Genomic DNA, 22,151 nt, shown 5'->3' with positions numbered 1-22,151 from the left:
GGTAATCATCACTATACTGATACTTAGAAAATTAAGTTTTATTTTGCTGCTTTTTCGAAATGAGCTCTTGGAAAATGACACTGCCCAGGAATCTAAGATACTCCCAACCATTTCAACAGAAAAAGCACCACATACATTCAAGAGTGTAGCAAATGCAAAGGCCAACTCCAATTGTCTGTCTAGCATTATTGCCTTATCTTGCTTATTGTGTATCTTAATTACTGTGTTCCATATATTGCTTTTGGCTTCAAATATCACATACACTGTATGCAATAAGAAGATAATCTTTATTCAATCTCTCCTTTTTATGCCATGAACAGTCTATTTGTAATAAATGCTGTAGGTTAATATATTTATTTAAGCCTGAGTGACTAAATAATTTCCAAGAACATGTTGCACCAAATACACAGGGAATATTTGAAATATATATGATGAGATGCGTATAGGTATGTAGCTAGGTATCTTCAAAACCTGAATGCAAAAGGTAGGTATCAACGAACCATTAAAGCTAAGGTAGACAACACTATTAAAAAACACCACGCACACTTCAAAATTCAAAGTAAATGGTTATATATATTAATGTCACATTTTATGTCCAGGTTTGAAAAAGGAAGAGACGATAAATTACTCATCACCTCTCCCAATTTAATTAGCTCCTTGCATTGATTATTTCATGCATGTCCTAGAGTGTTAGCTATAATCATTGCAACAAGTATATGAGTCCAAAAAAGATGTTATTTTATAATAACCATTGAATAATGATCAAATTTGAACCGCAAGACACTAAAAAAACTGTGCTGATCTGAGGACTATATATAAATATTAAAGACGAGATAAAGGAGAAAAGAAACAAAAAATTGTATTGTATCTATGGAATTATGTAATTAAGCATGACAGATCATGAGAAAGCTAAGAATGCATTGAATCTGCTGCTACTAGTAATAAGTATGTTGCGAGGACTAGTCTCAGCATCAGAAATTAATTAGAATACTTACTTTTGAAGCTAAACCTCTTGGGAGAGAAGCCGCGAACTTTACATGAATCCAAATTAAAAGAGGTATTTGAGCAGAAGAAGGCGGCGGCTGCTGCTGCTGCAGATGAATAGAATAGAAGAGAAGAAAAGGAAGTAACAAAGGGGATAGAAGATCGAAGAGAGGAGGAGAAAAAGAAGAGGGGGGGGGGGGGTGTACTAGTTGTTAATAAATGATATATATGTATAGTGTATAGCTAAGCAGAAATAATAAAGTAACTATAATAGTCCAAATGGCGAGGATCATGATTCATGAATGAATAACAACATAACCAATAAAAATTCACCTTTTTTACAGCTGTACAACTTCATTATATTCCAGGCTTTGGCTGCAAAGCTAAAATGCGAAACTAAGCAGCGCCAGCACTGTTCAACCCCCGCGCGCGCCCAACAAGCCTAACAGAAAGATTAGACCAAAGAAAGAAGATAGAAAGCAACAAGGCAAGCTTTTCTGTGTAGCATTCAATGCAATGTGAGAGAAATTAAATAAGCACGCTAGCTTGCTAGTATTGAATTGAATGTTGATACAATAATCTAATAATATAGAAGGGGACAAAAACCATATATACCATGAGAGAAATATATATATAAATAAAACATCTGTATTGTATTATACACAATTGAAAGGACTAATGTTTTCGTTTTCTTTCTTTCTTTCTTTCTTTCTTCAGTCTCTTGGCTATGAAACGAGAATCCCCTTTCTAGCTTCATCAAGAGTCAAATTCCGCAGCTAATTGAAGCTTGATGAGCAGTTTAAGGCGTGCTAAAAAGTTTAAATAAATGGCAAACACTAGTTACTGATCAAAAGAAGGAGAGGAAGAAAGTTTGCGAGCTGCTACTCTTTCTTCATCATTTGTGGTCTGCAGCTGCTGATGAGATAGAGAAGGCCGGCCAGGAAAGAAGCTAATTAAGAAACTAACAATAATAATAAAAATGCCTGCAAAGGAAAGCCAAGCTCTAGCCAAACTAATTATTATTATTAATATTATTATGTGGCTCTTCCAATTAGTGGACCTCTGATCTGATGATGAAGATCAATGCCGGTGGTGGTGATGGTATTGCAAAGAGGGATCCAAATCAAAAAGTACAGAAGGAGTAGTAGTAGTAGTATCCCCTCTCTGATCCCCAAACCTGCTTGACGATGGTAATGAACTAGACATTGCCACATGCGAGTGATCTTCAGCTGGAGAAGAAGAAGAAGAAGAAGCACATTCCATGTTGACCCCAAATAGCCTCAGCCGTTTTCCTGCGGTATTAGTACTGTCAAAGTTACTACTATTAGGCACCACACCATGTTGATGTTGCTGTTGTTGATGATGATGATGAGCAACCGGCACAGAATCAATGATCATGGGGGCAATAGCAGTCCCTCTCTCCTGATGCAAGTTGGGGTCAACAATTGACATTGAGGGGGGTGACCTCAGGTAATAGAGAGGTCCAGGAGATCCGGAATTCAGCTGCTGATCATTGTAACCGCTGAGAAGATGATGACTTGTTCCAGTTGCAGCACCTGGATGATGATGAAAGCCATACATATGGGTGTTGTAATTAGTAGCGAGGGGGTGGTGCTGATGATGATGAAAGTGATGGTGGCGAGGAGGAGGCGTGGGAGAAGGCAGAGAGTAGAACCTGCCGCCGGCGCCCCATGTGATGGCGGCGGAGTAGTGGTTAGGAAGGAAGAAAGGGGAGATGAGGGAGGCGGAAGGGTCAGGAGGGGGATGGTCGGGCCTGCGCCTCCAGTCAATGTACAGCCTGTGTCTATAGAGTTCCCCGAGGCCACGGTGGAAGGAGACAATGTCGCCGGCGTCGAGCTTCTTCTCCTTAACGAAGCGGCTCCAGCCTTTGGTCATGACATAGCTCTGGCTGCTGTTCCAGTAGGAGTATCTGAAGCGCCACAGCTTGCCGTTCCTGTCCTCGAAGTTGAGGAGAAGCCCCTTGTCGTTGGAGGATGAGTCCAATGGAAAGTACTTCTCCGCGTGCTGCTTCGGTATCACTAGCCTGTTCAGCTTCCCTACGTCGCTTGGGGTCACCACTTTGTCGAACATGTGCTCTTTCTCCACCGCCTCCGATGATGATGATGAGCAAGAACCAACCATTCCTCCTCCTCCTCCTCCTTGCTGCCAATTCCGATCGTCCTTGCTGCTCCCGCTCCCTAGTGACAACTCCATCAAATCTAGCTGCTTCCGCTGACTGAAATTGGGAGCTACTGCTGTATCTTGCTGCTGCTGTAACCCTAATAATCCCCATACCATCATGAATTGTGAGAATTCATTTTGTTATGATTGCAACAACCACAAAGAGAAGAAAATAGTGCTTACTGTTTCCGCTGCTGTTGGTTTCTTGTCTTGTGTTTGGAATTGGGATGATTTCCGCTGCTTCGTCTTCCTCCTCCTCCTCCTCCTCTTCTCTGCTATCGGAATATCCTTTCACTTCTTCTTCCATCACTAAACCCCACCTTAGCTAATTAATAATAATCTCCCTAGCTCCCTCCCTCTGGATCTCGCAAAACAAAATAGGAATTCATTCATACATACATACGTGCGTTATGAATTGACCAAGATTATTAGAATCAAAATTAACATAAAAGAAAACAAAGGGATCAAAGTGGAAAGTATGGAGAATGAAACATAGAAGATTATAATAAGGTGAAATAAAAGCTTGGGAGTAGGAGGAGGAAGAGGAAGAAGGTACATATGTTACCGAAGCGAGCAGGGTGAATATGATGATGAGCAGAGGTCAGATTAGAAGGTTGTTTGAGGCGGAGGAGGAGGAGGAGGAGGAGAGGAGTTCATAACCCTAAAGAAATTGGAAGAGAATCCAGTTGAAGAAGGAGGGGGTCAAGTAAGTAGTTGTTGTAGTTGACCTACACACATACATGCTCAGTTCATCAGAGGGAACGAGAAGAACAAGTATAGTTACTTACCTCAGAAGACGAAGGAAGGAAGTAGCTAGGAAAAATAAAAAAGGAGGTAGAAATGATGTTGAAGCCAGTTTTATTGTTGGAATTGGGAGAGAGAGAGAGAAAAGAAGGGGGAGGAGGGATTACTACACTTACGTTGGATGGGGGCCCATGAATAATAATGTGGGTATTGTGATCATGTGAGCAAGTTGTCGTTTTCATCATATTTGGTATAATTTCTGTACAACATAACGTTCCGCCTTATTGTGACCAAAAGGCCAGTTGTTCCAGAAGCAACGCAACCAGCCAGTTAAGTGGAAAGACTGATAGGGAGGGCGAGCGCGGTTGTGGCTATTAGAGAAGGGAAGGGGATGGGATGAGATGGAGTTGAGGAAGTGTGTACATACAGTTACAGTGTTAGGTTGTTTTGAGTTATTTTCTTGACTTTTTGGTGTTTATGTGTGCGCTGTGCTCTATAATGGTCCCGACCGCAAACAACCCAAAGCTGCAGGCGCCCCTCCTCCCACTCTCCACATTCCTGTTAGCCAATTACACATTATATAGACTAGCTTTCTATATATGCCTTACTTTTCTCTATCTCTCTTTTACTCTTTTATATGCTTTTATTTTCACAATTACAAGCAAGTGATTAATAGAAATCTTTTTATATTATATATATATATATATATATACAAACATCATTTTAGTTTCTTTATTACATATATTATATACAATTTTACCACAAATTTAAAAAACAATAAAAAATTAATACAAATGATCTTATTTTATATTTTTATTATCATTTAAAATAATTAAACACTATTAGATGTAATAAATATATAATTATAAATATTACTTACATAATATTATAAATAATAAATTAAATAAAAAAACTTTATATTATTCTCTCCCTAATATTATTGTAACTTTACCAATCCACCTCTTTTCCTCCATTTTAAACTCTTAATTAAAGATATGTCTTGATTGCCATATATAGTTTCTTCTTTAAATTATCAAAAACTAAAATATTTTCATTTGAATGGCTCTACCAATATTATTTAGACATATTTTCCTAGTTAATTAGTATTTATATAGATATAGATAAATACCTACATATTATATATTAAAAATATTATCTGTATACTAAAAATTAATATTAAATTAATTATTATAAATATATATAATTTATTTTATTTTTAATATATATTTTATATTTTAATATTATTTTACTTAATAATTTATTTTAGTGATTAATTTTAATGTTAATTTAACATAGTTTATTATATATTAACATATTATTTATTCAAAACATTATCCATCTACACGAGAAACCTAGAACCAGCATTATATATTATTTCTTGCATTGTAATTCATTCTTTATTATTTATGTCAACTTTTCACTACCTTGATTAAATTGGTGGTAAATAGTGGTAAAAATAATCAAACATACAGTTTCATGCAGTTTTTCAGTGAGGTAATTAGAAAATATAGATAAATAATGTGAATATTGAACTAAAAAATTAAATTAATTATTTTTAATTTTATTTTAAATTTAAATTATTAGAATTATTAGCTAACGTAACTTTTTCGTAATATACTGTCACATCACGTTTTCATTTCATCTCAATTCTCTTTCTCTTTCACCCACATCGTATGGTCCTCCCCTCAACACCATCAAAATCACCTCTGCCACCACTAGTCACCATTATCACCGAATCATACCTCTTTTTTCTAACAACTACCTCTCTCAACCCTGACCTTCACTCCTCCCGTTCAGTGTTTCTGCTAAGATTTTCGTCGTCTCTGTCTTTGTCTACGCTTGCAGATTAGCCTTTTTGGTCGTGCTCTGCCATGCTCTCTGATCGGTCTCCATCGCTTCCACCTTTAATCTGTCATGCTCTGCATCTTTTGGTTCCCTCCGTTCGGTGGTGATGATGATTTCGACAAAGGCGAGGGGCGATAACGGAAATGGTGAAACGACAGAGGTGGATCACAACTCCTCCTCCTCCACTCACACCGTACGGTCTTCCCTATGCGATGGATGGTCATTTTAATAGGTATTCGAATGATTATTTTAATTCTTACGTGAATGGTTATTTGATTGGAATAAGTTTAGTTAAATACAATTAAAATATGTTGGATGTTTAATTTATTAGGTACGCGGATGATTATTTTTTTTCTTAAGTGGATGGTTATCCTTAAGTGCCGATGAGAGTCTTTGTTGACGAACCAGGGACGGTGAGGAAGATCCCGGCAGTGATAATGGGGACTGATTGGCGACCAAGCAACGGCGTGAAGAACCCAGGAGACGATGATTATGTCCAGTGAGGGAGAGAGACGTTGGCGAAAGGGGATAGTTGGTGAGGCAGCGACAGGATTTGAGGAAAAAAAAATGGTATTTTGGTAAATTAGGGTATAATGAACAGTTAAAATTTTTTAATTAATGAATAAAATTTTTTGGTTGAATAATTTGAATTGAGTTTTTTTTTTTTTTATTGGACCAAATTCCTAGTTCGTTGTTCATATTGTTCAGTTTTTTCGTTGTCTACCTAGCAGAGTCGGTAACTATATTATTGATAAGAGATGCGTGATTTATAATAAAAGTACCACATTTAATATCAAAATTATTAGTTAATATTATGTTAAATATATACTAATGTATTAATATACAAGTCAAAATAATAATTATTGACTTAACATATGTATAAAGTTACATACATCGAATAATATTATAGAGATAATAACTTAAAAGTTATATTATTTAATTTAATATTTTTAATTTATTATTCTAACAGTAATTAAATAATTTAAAATAAAAATTTAATATAAAACAAAATAATATTATATATATAATTGCACATGAAAAATATTAGAGAAATAACAACTTAAAATTTATATTATTTAATTTAATATTTATAATTTTTTATATGTGATATTTATAATTATATATTTATTATATTTAAAATTATCAAATTATTCTAAGAGTGATTAATAAATTTAAAATAAAATAACTTTCAATATTTTAGATTAAATTTTTTATTATCTTTCAAACATTTTTTTACACATTATTATTAATTGTGTTGAACTTCAGATAATTAACTATTATTGTGTCTTAAGAAAATAAAAGAAGTTGGAGTATATTGTGAAACTTGCGAATATATATAAGGAAAAAATTTAAGAACAATTTATTGTTTTTTTTATCAGTACTTCCAATCATTATGATTTATGAAATTATTTTAATTTAATAATTTAAAAATCTATTTTTAATTCAAATTTTTAAATATTATTTATTGACTAAAAATAATAAATTTTTATAATACTCTAATATTTTTCTATATATAAATCAACCGTGTACCATGTACAAGAGGTCAGGAGGGGAAAAACCAAAAAAGATAATATTAAAACAATTATTTATTTATTTTTAACCAATACTTCCAATCATAATTTCAATTATTTCAATTTAATAATTTAAAAATATATTTTTAATTTAAAATTTTAAATATTATTAATCGACCAAAAGTTTACCAAAAGTGATAAACTTTCATAACACTGTAATATTTCGGGTAATGCTAGGTAGACAAAAAAAACAGTCAAAACTTGTCTTATTTAGCATTAATTAATTATCGTAGTAATTAATGAATACTAAATAAGACAAGTTATAACTGTTTTTGGCTGATTTTCTTTGGTTACCAAACATTTCCGAATATTTCTCTATATATAAATCAACCGCACCGTGGACAAGAGGCCAGGAGGGGAAGAATCGAACCAAGAAATATAATATTAAAGAAACTATTCAACTAAAAGAATTTTTTTTGCTCTCTTACATGATATAAAATTGTTATTGTACATTTAATAATAATCACTTTTTTTTAGTTACCAGTAAGGCATTTTGCTTAGCCTTGTATATACATTATGTATTTATGTAGTATGTAAATCAAATAATATAAGAGTTTCATTAATATGTGATTTAATAAATTTATTAATTGGGAAACTTTTATTAAAAAATAAATTTTAATTTTAATATACCACCCGTAAACATGCATTTAATTACATATTGTCACATTATCAAAAATAATAATTTTTTTTATTAATAGCGTGAATAGTTATCTAACAAAATAAATATAGTTGAAAAAGTGTGTAAAACGGTTTATATTATCAGTGTATCAAAATTAAACTCTAAAAATATAAATTTTAATTTTTTAATATATTTTTATTATTTATTAAAATAAAAATTAAAAATTCTATTAATATAATAATCTGGTGTCTGTTAACTAAACTTAACAACATTGCAACCTAAAATTTCGTTACAGACACAGACATATCACATATGTACATGACAACCCTTCTCTTCTTTGAATCAATAGATGTTTGCATTAAAGAAATGTATATATAATGATAATGTTCTATATATAGTCTTCTTGGAAGACTACACACACCTTGAATTATGGTCCCCAGAAGTCGTAGTCATTAAGAACGTGGATAACTTAGCGGTCATTCGCAGAAAGTAGAAACAATTGAAATAGCATGAGATAGAATATCTCTTTACTATTGAACAACAAGTTAAATATATATAGACGGCCTATTTATTATTAATAGCGGTGACTTAAAATTGCTGGTTTACAAGGAATCTCCATAATCTATTAGTTTTCTTTATTTTATGTTTAAGTTTAATCTTAAAAGTGACACATATTCTTCAAAAAGATTTATATTAATAAAAAATAACCCTAATAATGAACCGGGGCGTGACAATAGAGCGATTTGTTTGGTTAGGACGGTGATGTAAAGTTGCAAAAAGTAAACTGTGTGAGGAATAATTACTGTTTAAGCACAGTATTACTATTATGTTTGTTTGTATATAGTATATGCAGAGATGAAACAGCTAGTGAAACAGTAGTGTACGGCATGGCATGCATATATTGTATCTCGATCGACCATTACTTGTTCTTTTTCATTATGTTTCTAAAAAGAAGAAAGAAAACACACATAGCCATGATCCCCCCTTGTGAGATTATATATATAGTTATTTAATTTAGTGCTCTTGTACGTAGCACTGCATTAAATATTTCAACACTGTTGTTGTGTATGTGTAATTAATTAAATTCATATCTTAGCAAGCTTGCTGCTGCTACTACTGCTGCTGGTATATATATGTATATGTATGTATATGTTTATGAGTACTGAGTAGTAAGCATCACAATATAAGTGGTCCAGCATGAATGATGTATTCGGCCATAAATTATTATACATTTGCTTGTATAGACAAGCAAATAAAAAGATTAACATTGTCATACTCAAGTTGTATATGAGAGATACAAACAAATAAAAGTGGGATCAACACAAGTTGATTAATGAGGAATGCTGTCTAGTCACATTCCAATTACAATTCTATATATGCACTGCCCTGCCCCCCTCTCTCTCATTTCCTTTATTATTGTCTCTTTGGGAAGTTGGAACTCACTCTCGTGCTGCATATACTACTACCTACTTGATGAGTTTATGCTAGCTATGCATCCCTCACTTCTCTCTTATGCCTAGCTTCAAAATAGTAACAATTATTCGACTTGGATTCGTGGAGTGGTCAACTCATCACTTATATGCTTAACCAATTGTCAGAACTCAAAAGTTCAAATCATATTTTATATATATAATAATTTATTAGTTAATAACATATTTTTAAATAAAACTCTAATATCCAACAAATTCGTCATTAACCTGTTAGATTTGATGATAATAAAAAAATAATAACAATTATATGAGGAGAGGGTAGTCTTGTCATTAACTACATATATGTTACTAGTTCCTTAATTATAGTTAGTTATTAATTAGTTAAGAAGAACAATTACATGAGGAGATCGAATAGATCTAGAGAACAACGCGTGAAAGAAGACCGATTTATTGGATTTCCTTCTTTGATTTCTTGCTTTCATTTAATGATGGATCGGACAATTCGTTCTAGGCATGCGAATTGCAATTAGAAAGCGATATGAAATCCAAATTCATCACTGATATGATGAAACCATTCAATAATGCCAAAGACAATCTAAAGATGGAAATGTATTTCATGCCAAAAACAATGAGTTAAAAGTGACTTATTCTGTTATTCATTATGTTACAAATCATATGCATGATATCCATTTTATATATATACTTCAATTCTTCTGTGTAATATTAGTTAAATATAGCATTTTTCTTTTTTCTTTCATTCCTTAATTATTTTAATTAAATTGATGATAGCAATGGACAAACAGTCGGTAAGGAACACTTACCAAAAAATGTCACAACCAAGGTTTCCTTAAATTATTACAGTTGCAATTACTGTGATTGCATTGGGGACATACAGATCTCTCTGATGTGTGTTGCAGCTGTTGTGGTGTGAAATTTTAGAAAATACTGTCAACTCCTTTTTTTTTTTATCGTAATTAAAAAATAAATTTATTTATTTTGTATCTTAAGAACACATATTAAAACTATAAATTAAAATTTTTTATTAAAATATAAAAAATTAAAATTTTTTATTAATAATAAATTTATCGTCTGTCTTAAAGAAGTATATTACACCTTTAAAAAAAAAATAAATTTTAAAGAAGAAGCACTTTATTATAGTACTACTTGTTCAGATTATTATTTATCAAAATATTTTTATATATTAGGTATTTTTTAAAAAAAATTCAATACAATCCTTATATATTTAACACAGAAATAAGTGCTTCTTCACTTGTCAGCAAAAAATTATTTTATTGGTTTACCACAATCTGAATATGAAGTGCATGGCGCGGCCACAATAATTCTATATTGAGTAATGTGAGTGTTATATTAAATTTAACCACTAAAATTAATTATTAAAATATAAAATATATATTAAAAATAAATTAAATAAATTGTATTTTTACATATCAATAAATAATAATTAATTTTAATATACATATAATATTTTTTTTTACCATAATTCTATAATTTCAAATCTGATTCCAATTAATAATATAATATGGTTCCGTTAAAACCACATCCCCAATTTAATAGCTTGGGTGACAGGGTCACAGCCCATGCAAAATGCAAAGGCTGTAGGGTGTAGCTGTACGGCAATAAAGATTTAGGAGGGAGGTGGTGATGGCGCCGCCCTCAGATCTCCATTCTCTTTTTGGCATACTAACACAACTTATGATTTATTAAGCCTTGCAGTTTTGCATCTATCTGAATGCCGAAACTCCCCTCCACATCATCAAAACCAACATCTATTTGGGCCTGCTTCCTCAATTAATTTGCTTTACACCTGGATTAGTCTGGTTACAAAAATTATGTTCTTTTATGAATCAATTTCATGTATTGTTAATACATATTTAATATGAGAATTTCTTTGGTAAAAGATAAAATTAAATAAAAAGTAGAAATTTTTACTAAATGTGTAGTTAATGGGCATTGTACATGATATTTTTGTGATTTTTTTATTATAAAAAAATTTCATTTTTTTAATAAAAAAATCCAATTACTACACCATAAATATTATCTTATTTGACCTCAAGTTAATTAATACATAAAAATTATTAGAAACACACGTACGTTTTATTTTTAGTTTTACATATATTGAGAATAAAAAATTTATTTTATAATATAATTAAATGTATATTTAGCATTAATTTACTTTCAATAAAAACTAGCTATCTTGAGCTACACATGTAGGATCAAAATATTCAAAAATAAAAAAATTGATAAAATAATAAAATAAGGAGTTAAATGTTGTGAAATAAAAGATATATATATAATAGAGATGTATAAATAGAAGACTCTAGTATTAAAATAATTAGCTCAATAATAATTTATATATATATAATAATATTATATGTTGTAATGTGTATATATATACAAAGATAGAAAGAAGTATTTGATTTTATTATTGTTGTGTATATTCTCTTGCCTCAGATCATGCTTTTATAGGCAAAGAGAAGTTTACTTTTCAAACTACATTTATTTCTTTCATCCTAAGAACTTGTTCTCTTCAACGTAGAAAATGGGTTGCCCATTAAATGGACATCCATTCTTATCCTTTCCTAGTCACAACACTCCCCCTTGGATGTCCATTTAGGATTATGCCTCGTTAAAACCTTACTAAAGAAAAACCCAATGGGAAAAAAAAAACTTTAGTGAAGGAAAAAGAGTACAAAATCCTTTGTGATGAGAACTGCCTCATTAAAAACCTTGTCAAGAAAAACCCAATGGGAAAAAAACTTGACCAAGGGAAAAAGAGTACAGTCTCCCCCTCTTGCGGACATCATTTAATGTCTCGAAATTGGCGCATCCCAATCCTATGTACCAATCTTTCAAAGGAGGATTTTGGGAGTGACTTTGTAAATAAATCTGTCAGATTGTCACTTGAACGGATCTGTTGGACATCAATTGTCCCTTGATTTTGAAGGTCATGAGTGAAGAAGAATTTGGGAGAAATATGCTTTGTTCTATCACCTTTGATGTATCCACCCTTAAGTTGAGCAATGCATGCTGTATTATCTTCAAACAGGACAGTAGGAGCTATCTTATGATCAATTAGTCCACATGATGACAGAATATATTGAATTAGACTCCTCAGCCAAAAACACTCGCGACTAGCTTCATGAATCGCCAGTATTTCAGCATGATTAGAGGAGGTTGCTGCTATCGTCTGTTTCGTGGACCTCCATGATATAGCTGTACCACCATATGTGAATAGGTATCCTGTTTGAGACTTCCCTTTATGTGGATCAGACAGGTATCCGGCATCTGCATAGCCAACTAGTTGTGACTTGGATCCATAGGGATAAAACAATCCCATATCAACCGTCCCATGAAGATATCGAAAGATTTGTTTGATTCCACTCCAATGTCTTCTGGTTGGAGAGGAACTATATCTTGCTAGTAAATTCACAGCAAATGATATATCGGGTCGCGTATTATTAGCAAGATACATTAGCGCTCCAATGTCACTAAGATATGGTACTTCAGGACCAAGGATATCTTCATTTTCTTCTTTAGGACGGAATTGATCCTTTTTCACATCTAAAGATCTTACAATCATTGGGGTACTTAATGGATGTGACTTATCCATGTAAAATCTTTTCAAGATCTTTTCTGTGTATGTTGTTTGATGAATAAAGATCCCACTTTTTATATGCTCGATCTGCAGGCCGAGACAAAATTTAGTTCTTCCAAGATCTTTCATCTCAAACTCTTCCTTTAGAGTTTTTATAATTGTTGGAATCTCTTCAGGAGTCCCAATGATATTTAAATCATCAACGTACACAGCAATTATAATGAATCCAGAAGCAGTTTTCTTTATGAAAACACACGGGCATATATCATCATTCTTGAAACCGTTTTTGGCCAGATACTCAGTAAGACGATTATACCACATTCGTCCAGATTGCTTTAGACCATATAAAGATCTTTGCAATTTGACTGAGTATAACCCTTGCGAATATTCATTGGATGGTTTAGATATCTTTAGTCCTTCGGGGACTTTCATATAGATATCCCGATCTAATGAGCCGTATAAATAGGCTGTTACCACATCCATTAAATGCATATGCAGTTTATGATATGCAGATAAACTGACCAAATAACGCAATGTTATCGCATCCACTACTGGGGAATACGTTTCTTCATAATCTATACCGGGCCTTTGTGAAAAACCTTGTGCCACAAGTCGGGCATTATAGCGCACAACTTCATTTTTCTCATTTCGTTTTCTCACAAATACCCATTTGTATCCAACAGGTTTTACATCTTCAGGTGTACGGACTACAGGTCCAAAGACTTCACGTTTTGCAAGTGAGTCTAATTCAGCCTTCATGGCTGCTTCCCATTTTGGCCAATCATTTCTTTGTCGACATTCTTCAACTGATCTTGGCTCAAGATCCTTACTTTCATGCATGATATCTAATGCCACATTATATGCAAATATTTCATTGACAATTGTCTTATTTCGGTCCCATTTCTCTCCTGTAAAGACATAATTTATCGAGATCTCATCATTTTCACAATTTTCAGGTACCTGAACGTCTTCTGGCGTTATATCAGAATTTTGGACAACTGCCGGTGTCTTTACTATGTCTTTTTCAACAGGAATCGTATTTACCTCTTTTCTCTTTCGAGGATTTTTATCTTTGGAACCGACAGGCCTGCCACGCTTCTGGCGTGTATTTGCTTCCGTGGCTATTTGCCCTACTGGGACATCAATTCGAATTGGGGCATTTTCCGCCCTGCCACGCTTCTGGTGTGAATTTGCTTCAGTGGCTACTTGTCATACTGGGACGTCAATTCGAATTGAGGCATTTTCCGCTGGTATGTAAGATTTGGTTATCCTCTTTGTATCGGAAAATGCATCAGGCAATTCATTTGCTATTCTTTGCAAATGTATAATCTTTTGAACTTCTAGTTCACATTGCCCTGATCGAGGATCTAAATGCATCAACGATGATGCATTCCAATTAAGTTCCTTTTCAGGAAGCTTATTCTCTCCCCCTAATGTTGGAAATTTTGATTCATCAAAATGACAATCCGCAAACCGGGCTTTAAACACATCACCAGTTTGTATCTCAAGATACCTCACTATAGAGGGAGAATCATATCCAACATATATCCCCAATTTTCTTTGAGGTCCCATTTTGGTGCGATTAGGTGGTGCAATGGGAACATATATCGCACACCCAAATATTCTTAAATGGGAAACATTTGGCTGCTGGCCAAAAGCTAATTGTATAGGAGAGAATTGATGATAACTCGTTGGCCTCAAACGAATAAGTGCTGCGGCATGTAAAATAGCATGCCCCCAAACCGAGGTTGGGAGATTTGTTCTCATAAGCAAGGGTCTAGCAATTAATTAGAGGCGCTTAATAAGTGATTCTGCTAACCCATTTTGTGTGTGAACATAAGCTACTGGATGTTCAACACTTATTCCATTAGCCATACAATAAGCATCAAAAGCTTGGGAAGTAAATTCACCAGCATTATCAAGACGAATTGCTTTAATTGGATTTTCTGGAAATTGTGCTTTTAATCGAATAATTTGAGCCAGTAATCTCGCAAACGCCAGGTTGCAAGAAGATAATAAGCACACATGTGACCATCTCGAAGATGCGTCTATCAGGACCATAAAATATCTAAAAGATCCACATGGTGGATGAATAGGTCCACATATATCACCTTGAATCCTTTCCAGGAATTCAGGAGACTCAAATCCAATCTTTACTGGTGATGGCCTTAAAATTAACTTTCCTTGAGAACATGCAGCACTACAAAATTCACTAGTTTTAAGAATCTTCTGGTTCTTTAGTGAATGTCCATGAGAGTTTTCAATAATTCTTCTCATCATGGTTGTTCCCGGATGACCCAATCGGTCGTGCCAAGTTATGAATTCATTTGGGCTAATAAACTTCTGGTTTACAGTGGCATGTGATTCAATTGCACTAATCTTGGTATAATACAACCCAGATGAAAGTGAGGGTAATTTTTCTAATATAACTTTCTTATTTGAATCATGAGTTGTTATACATAAATACTCATGATTTCCCTCATTCATCGTCTCAACATGATATCCATTTCGGCGAATATCTTTGAAACTCAACAAGTTCCTCAGAGACTTGGTAGATAATAGTGCATTATTTATTATAAATTTTGTTCCTCCAGGAAATAAAATTATAGCTCTTCCGGAGCCTTCAATCACATTGCCTGAGCCAATAATAGTGTTAACATATTCCTCTTTTGGCACAAGATGGGTAAAATATATATCACTTTTGAGAATAGTGTGCGAACTTGCACTATCCGCAAGGCATACATCTTCATTACATATCCTTGCCATTCTCTTCAAAAACAAATAATAATAAAATGAGTAGTATGCACAGTTAAATTGAATACTTGATCAGAATTATTTTCTAAGAAACACTGTACATAAAATAATGTCATATACCAAAATTTTATTTTAAAATTTGACACATTTAATAATTTCAAAATTTATTAATATTTCATTATTTATGTACATCACATTTGAAACTTAAATACATAGAAAATAAAACTTAACAATAAGTTTTTTACATTATTTATTTACATATATACTTCACAATCCCACATGTTAAACTATTCCATCATTGATCAAATGACCAATATTTCCTTCAGGGTCCTCAAAGAAATCAGATACATCATAATGAGTGGTGGAGTTCTCAGCATCATTTGAGACAAAATTTGTTTCCTTTCCTTTGTCGTTCTTTTTCAAAGATGCCTGGTAAAGATCGACTAGGTGCCTTGGGGTACGACAGGTACGTGACCAATGGCCCTTTCCACCACAGCGGAAACACTTCTCCTCGGTTGATTTATTCTGCCCGATATTCTTTTCTTTGTCCCACTTCTGGTGAGATCCTCTCTTTTGAACATAATTCTTTTTCCTTCCATAATTTTTCTTGTTATTAAAAGCTTGCCATTTACCTCTTCTGGGGTAATGATTTGCCGCATTTACTTCAGGAAATGGGGCGGCGCTAGCTGGGCGCGCTTCATGATTTTTCAATAACAACTCATTGTTGCGTTCAGCAACAAGAAGGCAAGAAATTAACTTAGAATATTTTTTAAACCCTTTCACTCGATACTGCTGCTGCAGGAGCACATTCGAGGCATGGAAGGTTGAGAAAGTTTTCTCCAACATATCATGATCAGTTATTTTTTCCCCACACAATTTCATTCGTGAGGTGATCCGAAACATTGCAGAATTATATTCATTTATAGATTTAAAATCTTGTAAACGCAAATGCGTCCATTCATATCGGGCCTGAGGAAGTATCACCGTTTTCTGATGATTATACCTTTCTTCAAGGTCTTTCCAAAGATCTACAGGATCTTTTAATGTAAGATATTCATTTTTCAATCCTTCGTCAAGATGACAACGAAGAAAAATCATGGCTTTAGCTTTATCCTTCTGGGATGCATTATTTTCAGCCTTAATGGTATCTCCAAGATCCATTGAATCAAGATGGATTTCAGCATCTAGTATCCATGATAAATAATTGTTTCCAGATATATCAAGAGCATTGAATTCAAGATGAGAGAGCTTCGACATAATGAAAATTTGTTACCTGAGTCTTCCTCAAAATTTGATCAGAGTCTCGTGCTGATAACGTGTTGTGAAATAAAAGATATATATATAATAGAGATGTATAAATAGAAGACTCTAGTATTAAAATAATTAGCTCAATAATAATTTATATATATATAATAATATTATATGTTGTAATGTGTATATATATACAAAGATAGAAAGAAGTATTTGATTTTATTATTGTTGTGTATATTCTCTTGCCTCAGATCATGCTTTTATAGGCAAAGAGAAGTTTACTTTTCAAACTACATTTATTTCTTTCATCCTAAGAACTTGTTCTCTTCAACGTAGAAAATGGGTTGCCCATTAAATGGACATCCATTCTTATCCTTTCCTAGTCACAACATTAAACACCATTTTTTTTTTGGAAAAACAAAAGAACTCAATACATTTGCAAACAAAACAAACAGACAACAAAAGAAAGTAACACATCAATATAAGAAAAATTTTCAAGTTATCTTTAGCATAGTCATTAACAATAAAAGGGATCTACACTTTTGTTTTTATTCTAAAATGCCCTTCTATTCCTTTCTATTCAAATGTTCTAAATAATCGCACAGAAACATATCAACCATTGCTTTCGATCCTCTTTTCTATGCGGCTCTTCTGTCCAGCTTAGAAAATATTTCTTCATCCAATCTGGCCAAACACAGATATCCACGCTGATATAAACCACTATTTTATGGTTTATCTTGTGCTCAATTGAGTGATTTTTATCAAGTCTTTGCACACTTATTCATATAATTTGCATGAGATTATAATTCCTTCCCAATTTTATTCTATGGTTGAAAACTTGCTTCCTAAGCTTTTAAATTGTGTATTTTAATTCCCCTTTATACCATTCGATGCCGTGATCCGTGTGTTAAGTGTTTTCAGGCTATATAGGGCAGGAATGGCTTAGAGGATGGAGAGGAAGCTTGCAAAAATGGAAGGAGCACAAGAAATAAAGGAGACAACTAGCGAGAAGCGACGCGCACACATGGCTCACGCGTGCGCGTGAATTAGAGTTTGCACGGCGACGCGCACGCGTACTTGACGCGTATGCGTGACACGCGAAGATGGCCAGCGACTCGTATGCGTGACTGACGCGTACGCGTGATATGCGCTACCTGCAGAAATCGCAGAAAACGCTGGGGACAATTTTGGGCCGAGTTTGGACCCAGTTTTTGGCCCAAAAATACAGACTAGAGCCAGAGGACAAGCAGAGACTCAACACACATTCTCATTCACATAGTTTTAGTTTTAGTTGAGAATCTTAGAGAGAATTCTACTACCTCCTCTAGGTTTCTTCACATTCATAGTTTTAGAGTTTTTATGCTTTTGATTTGGATATTGAGAAGAGTTACTACCTCCATTGAAGTTGCCATTACTCTAGTTTGTTTTCTTATTCCTTTACTCTTTTAATTGCCCATTAACCCTATTCAGATACGTATGTTTATGATTTTGGGATTTATTAATGCAAAAAATTACTTTTACCTTTAATTAATTTTCAGTTTCTATTTTATTTAATTTATCATGTCTTCTTTTTACTCTTCTTGTATGTCTGTGAATGTTGTATTCATGTCAACGGAGTAGACTCCCAACTTGACTTGGGAGTTGATTGAAAGGAGACCCTTGAATTGAAATACTCAAGTGTTGATTTTAATTGGAAGTTGTTGGCTGGCTCTCTAGTCACTAACGCTAATCCTTCCATAGGAAAGGATTAGGACTTGTGAATAAGAGCTAGCTCAATCACTTGACTTTCCTTTATTCGGTAAGGGTTAACTAAGTGAAAACAACAACCTCTTACTATTACACTTGGGAGAATTCCAACAAGGATAGAACTTTCGATTAATCTTCTCCCAGTCAAGGCTTTTTACTTTGAATACGTAAATCTCTTTCAATTTACATTGCTTTAATTTACAATAATTTATTTTTCTGTTCTCCAACTCTTAAAATTTCTCGAAAAACTCCTGACTAATAAAATAGCACTCTTTTGTCAACTCGTTGGGAGACGACCTGAGATTTCTACTCCCAGTATTTTTATTCTAAATTTGTGACAACCCTTTTAAATTGATAAGCGGAACTTTCGTCAGTTGAGAACTGTACTTGCAACTCTGTTCTTATTATAAATTCTTAATTGGCAATTTTTCGTCCGTTCAATTTTTTGGGCCGTTGCCGGGGAGTTGCAATTGCGTGCTAAATTATTAGTTGGTGTAAATATTTTTAATTTTACATATTTGTATATTTTCATTTTAATTTATTACCATGAGCTTTATGTTTTTTTCATTGAATGACGCGTTCACTGCCTGATCCGAGCTTAGCTGCGTTTGATCCTGAAATTGGAAGAACTATTTCACGTATTAGGCGAGCTCAGCGTAGGTTAGCCTCTGAGGGTGGTGAAGTGGTTACTACCAATTCACCAGTCTCTTCTGAAGGCGAATCTGAAGCGCCATCTGAGGAAGAAACAAGCTCCTTTTCTACTGATTCTGTTGATTTACGTGCAGGTAATATGGCAGAGCCCAGAAGGATTACTCTCTAGGAAGCAGGAGCTCCAGACTTTACACTGCAACCGTATCAAGCGCGTCACCCAAATCTGACTGCAGATTTTGAACTGAAGACTGCGCTAATTAACTTAGTGCCCAAGTTTCATGGCTTACCTGCTCAAGAGCCTATCAAGCACCTCAGAGATTTTCAGACAGCCTACTCAACTATTAGGCGTCATGGTGCAGATGAAACTACTATTTGGCTGTATGCTTTTCTGTTTTCTCTTAAGGAAAAAGCAAGGGAGTGGTTCTACACTCAACCTGAAGTAGTCGTTACCAATTGGGATCTGCTTAGAAGGAAATTCCTGGAAAAATACTTTCCAGCTGAAGTTACAGATAAACTGAGGAAAAAAATTTCCTGCATTATCCAAGGTGAGTCAGAGACTCTATATGAATATTAGGAACGCTTCAAGAATCTCCTAGACTCATGTTCCCACCACAAGATTGATCAGTTGGTGTTGATCAGCTACTTCACACAAGGCATGAAGCCTCAGGATAAGACTACATTAGACGCTGCAAGTAATGGTTCTCTAAAGAAGTACAAGACGGCGACAGAAGCGTGATAACTGATCACCGATCTAGCTGAGTCTACCCAAAATGTCAGGCACAGGAACAACCATCCTAAGGCTATTGCGGAGGTTTCCTCTAGTAGTGAGACTGCTGCTCTCACACAAACTCTGGGAGAGATGACCAACATACTGAAGCAGTTACAGCTGAATCAACAACAACCTCAGTCTCTCCCACAACAACAGAGTCAACAGTTGGTTCCTCAGAGAGTGTGCGAAATATGTGCCTGTTATACTCATTACACTGATGAGTGCCCGTAGCTCCAACAAGAAGATAACACCTTGGTAGCTACTCATAACTTCTATGACCACCCAAATCAAGGTTACTATCAACAAGGTGGCAATTATAACCAAGGTGGAAGCTACAATCAAGGTTGGAAAGACAACTTTAACCAGTGATGAAGAGATAATTCTAACCAAGGATGGAGGGACAACTACAACCGAGGAGGCAGAGACAACAGTGAGAGTTAGAGATGGAACAACAAAAACAACAACAGATAGCAGAACCCTCCTTACTAACAGCAAAACCAAAACCAGCCTTACAGAGCACCTCACCAAAGGCAGTCCCAAGCACTTCAGAACAACCAACAGCAGGCCCCTCAAATTACTTATCCCCTTTCTTCTACCAATGATAAGATGCTCCACTCTATTGTACAAGGATAGAAAGACCTTTAGAATTCACTTACCTCTAGCATCACTGGTCTTACCTTCACTTTACAAGCTCTCATCTCCTGGCTGGAACCACCTTCTACCCCCAACAATCAACCTTCAAGCTCCAGTACAATTGCTTCTCAACCTTTACCCAACCCCAAAGGTAGAATCAATGCCATCACTTTGAGGTCCGGAACCACACTGCCAGAGAGGAATCATGAGGAGCCAAGCTCAAAGGAAGATATCCAAGCTAAAGACATTGTTGAGGTAGAGAATGTTGAAGAAGAGGAGGAAATACAAGACATGGTTGAAGAAGGAGTAGCTCAACCAAGGAATGGAGCACCAAAAGAAGATGAAGTTACAAGAGAAGCCATTCCCATTCTATTTCCACACCTTGCTAGGAAATCCAGAAAGCAGATGGAGCTAGATCCCAAGATGGTGGAGATCTTCAAAAAGGTTGAGGTAACTATTCCCCTTTTTGATGCCATTCGCCAGGTACCTAAATATGTAAAATTTCTAAAAGATTTATGCATGAATAAAGATAAAATACAGGATTTAGAAACTATTCCTCTAGGTAGCTCTATTTATGCTTTAATGGGGGATATACTAGAAAAATATAGTGATTCAGGTCCATGCATGGTTACTATTACTATAGAAGGTGTAAAATTTTCTGATTGCATGTATGATTTAGGTGCGTGTGTGAGTATTATGCCATTATCTGTATATGATGCTCTGAGGCTCCCTCCCTTAAAAAGGTCGGCAGCACATTTTATTTTGGCAGATAAAAGTATAATCTCAGTGGTGGAAATTACTGAGGACATGCTGGTGAGCATTAAGGGGCTCACATTCCCTATTGACTTCTACATCTTGGAGATGCCCTCTAATGACTCAGGAAGACCCTCATCCATCCTACTTGGAAGACCATTTCTGAAGACTTCAAAGTTCAAATTGGATGCTTTCTCAGGAACTTACTCCTTTGAGATAGATGGCAGAGTAGTAAGTTTCAACTTGGATGAAGCCATGAAGCATCCTCCGGAAGATCATTCCATCTTCCAGTGTGACATCATAGATGAAACTGTAGCTACAGTTCACCAAGAAGAAGTAGAAAAGATGCACATGGAGCAAGGTGCAAGTGTGGGGACACTCTCTGAACAAGATGAAGACACCTTGCCACCATCACTAGCTCCAGAAGATCAAGTGCCTAACCATGAGCAGAAAATGGAGTTAAAGCCCCTTCCACCCAACCTCAAGTATGCTTACCTCGAGGATCATCAGAAACTCCCAGTTATCATTGCAAGGGAACTCACTTCCCAACAGGAGGAGCAACTGCTTAGTGTGCTGAGAAGACATAAGAAATCAATTGGATGGA

General features: G+C 34.6%; 1 protein-coding gene across 7 annotated transcripts; it reads right to left on the bottom strand.

Annotated features, from left to right (window-relative positions):
- Positions 1-1,596: 1,596 nt before the first annotated feature.
- LOC107646135 (B3 domain-containing transcription factor NGA1) lies at positions 1,597-4,292 on the bottom strand. 7 transcript variants are annotated; one of them, XM_088492174.1, is made up of 4 exons: positions 4,086-4,289; positions 3,731-3,893; positions 3,349-3,523; positions 1,597-3,263 (listed from the first exon to the last, which is right to left on the bottom strand). In XM_088492174.1, exons 3-4 carry the CDS (start codon positions 3,470-3,472, stop codon positions 2,065-2,067), a joined length of 1,323 nt encoding a protein of 440 aa, XP_088348300.1. In that variant the 5' UTR covers positions 3,473-3,523; positions 3,731-3,893; positions 4,086-4,289; the 3' UTR covers positions 1,597-2,064. The 7 variants fall into 7 exon arrangements, with proteins under 7 accessions (XP_088348300.1, XP_088348302.1, XP_088348301.1 ...); XM_088492176.1 differs by lacking the exon at positions 4,086-4,289 and adding an exon at positions 3,954-4,027 and having other exon boundaries at positions 3,722-3,826; XM_088492175.1 differs by lacking the exon at positions 4,086-4,289 and adding an exon at positions 3,954-4,027 and having other exon boundaries at positions 3,731-3,826.
- Between the last annotated feature and the right edge of the window lie 17,859 nt (positions 4,293-22,151).

The sequence above is a fragment of the Arachis ipaensis genome, chromosome B6 (assembly GCF_059453495.1).
Source record: "Arachis ipaensis isolate K30076 ecotype BB chromosome B6, ASM5945349v1, whole genome shotgun sequence".
Classification (NCBI taxonomy): domain Eukaryota; kingdom Viridiplantae; phylum Streptophyta; class Magnoliopsida; order Fabales; family Fabaceae; genus Arachis; species Arachis ipaensis.
This window is presented reverse-complemented; position numbering and strand designations above follow the sequence as displayed.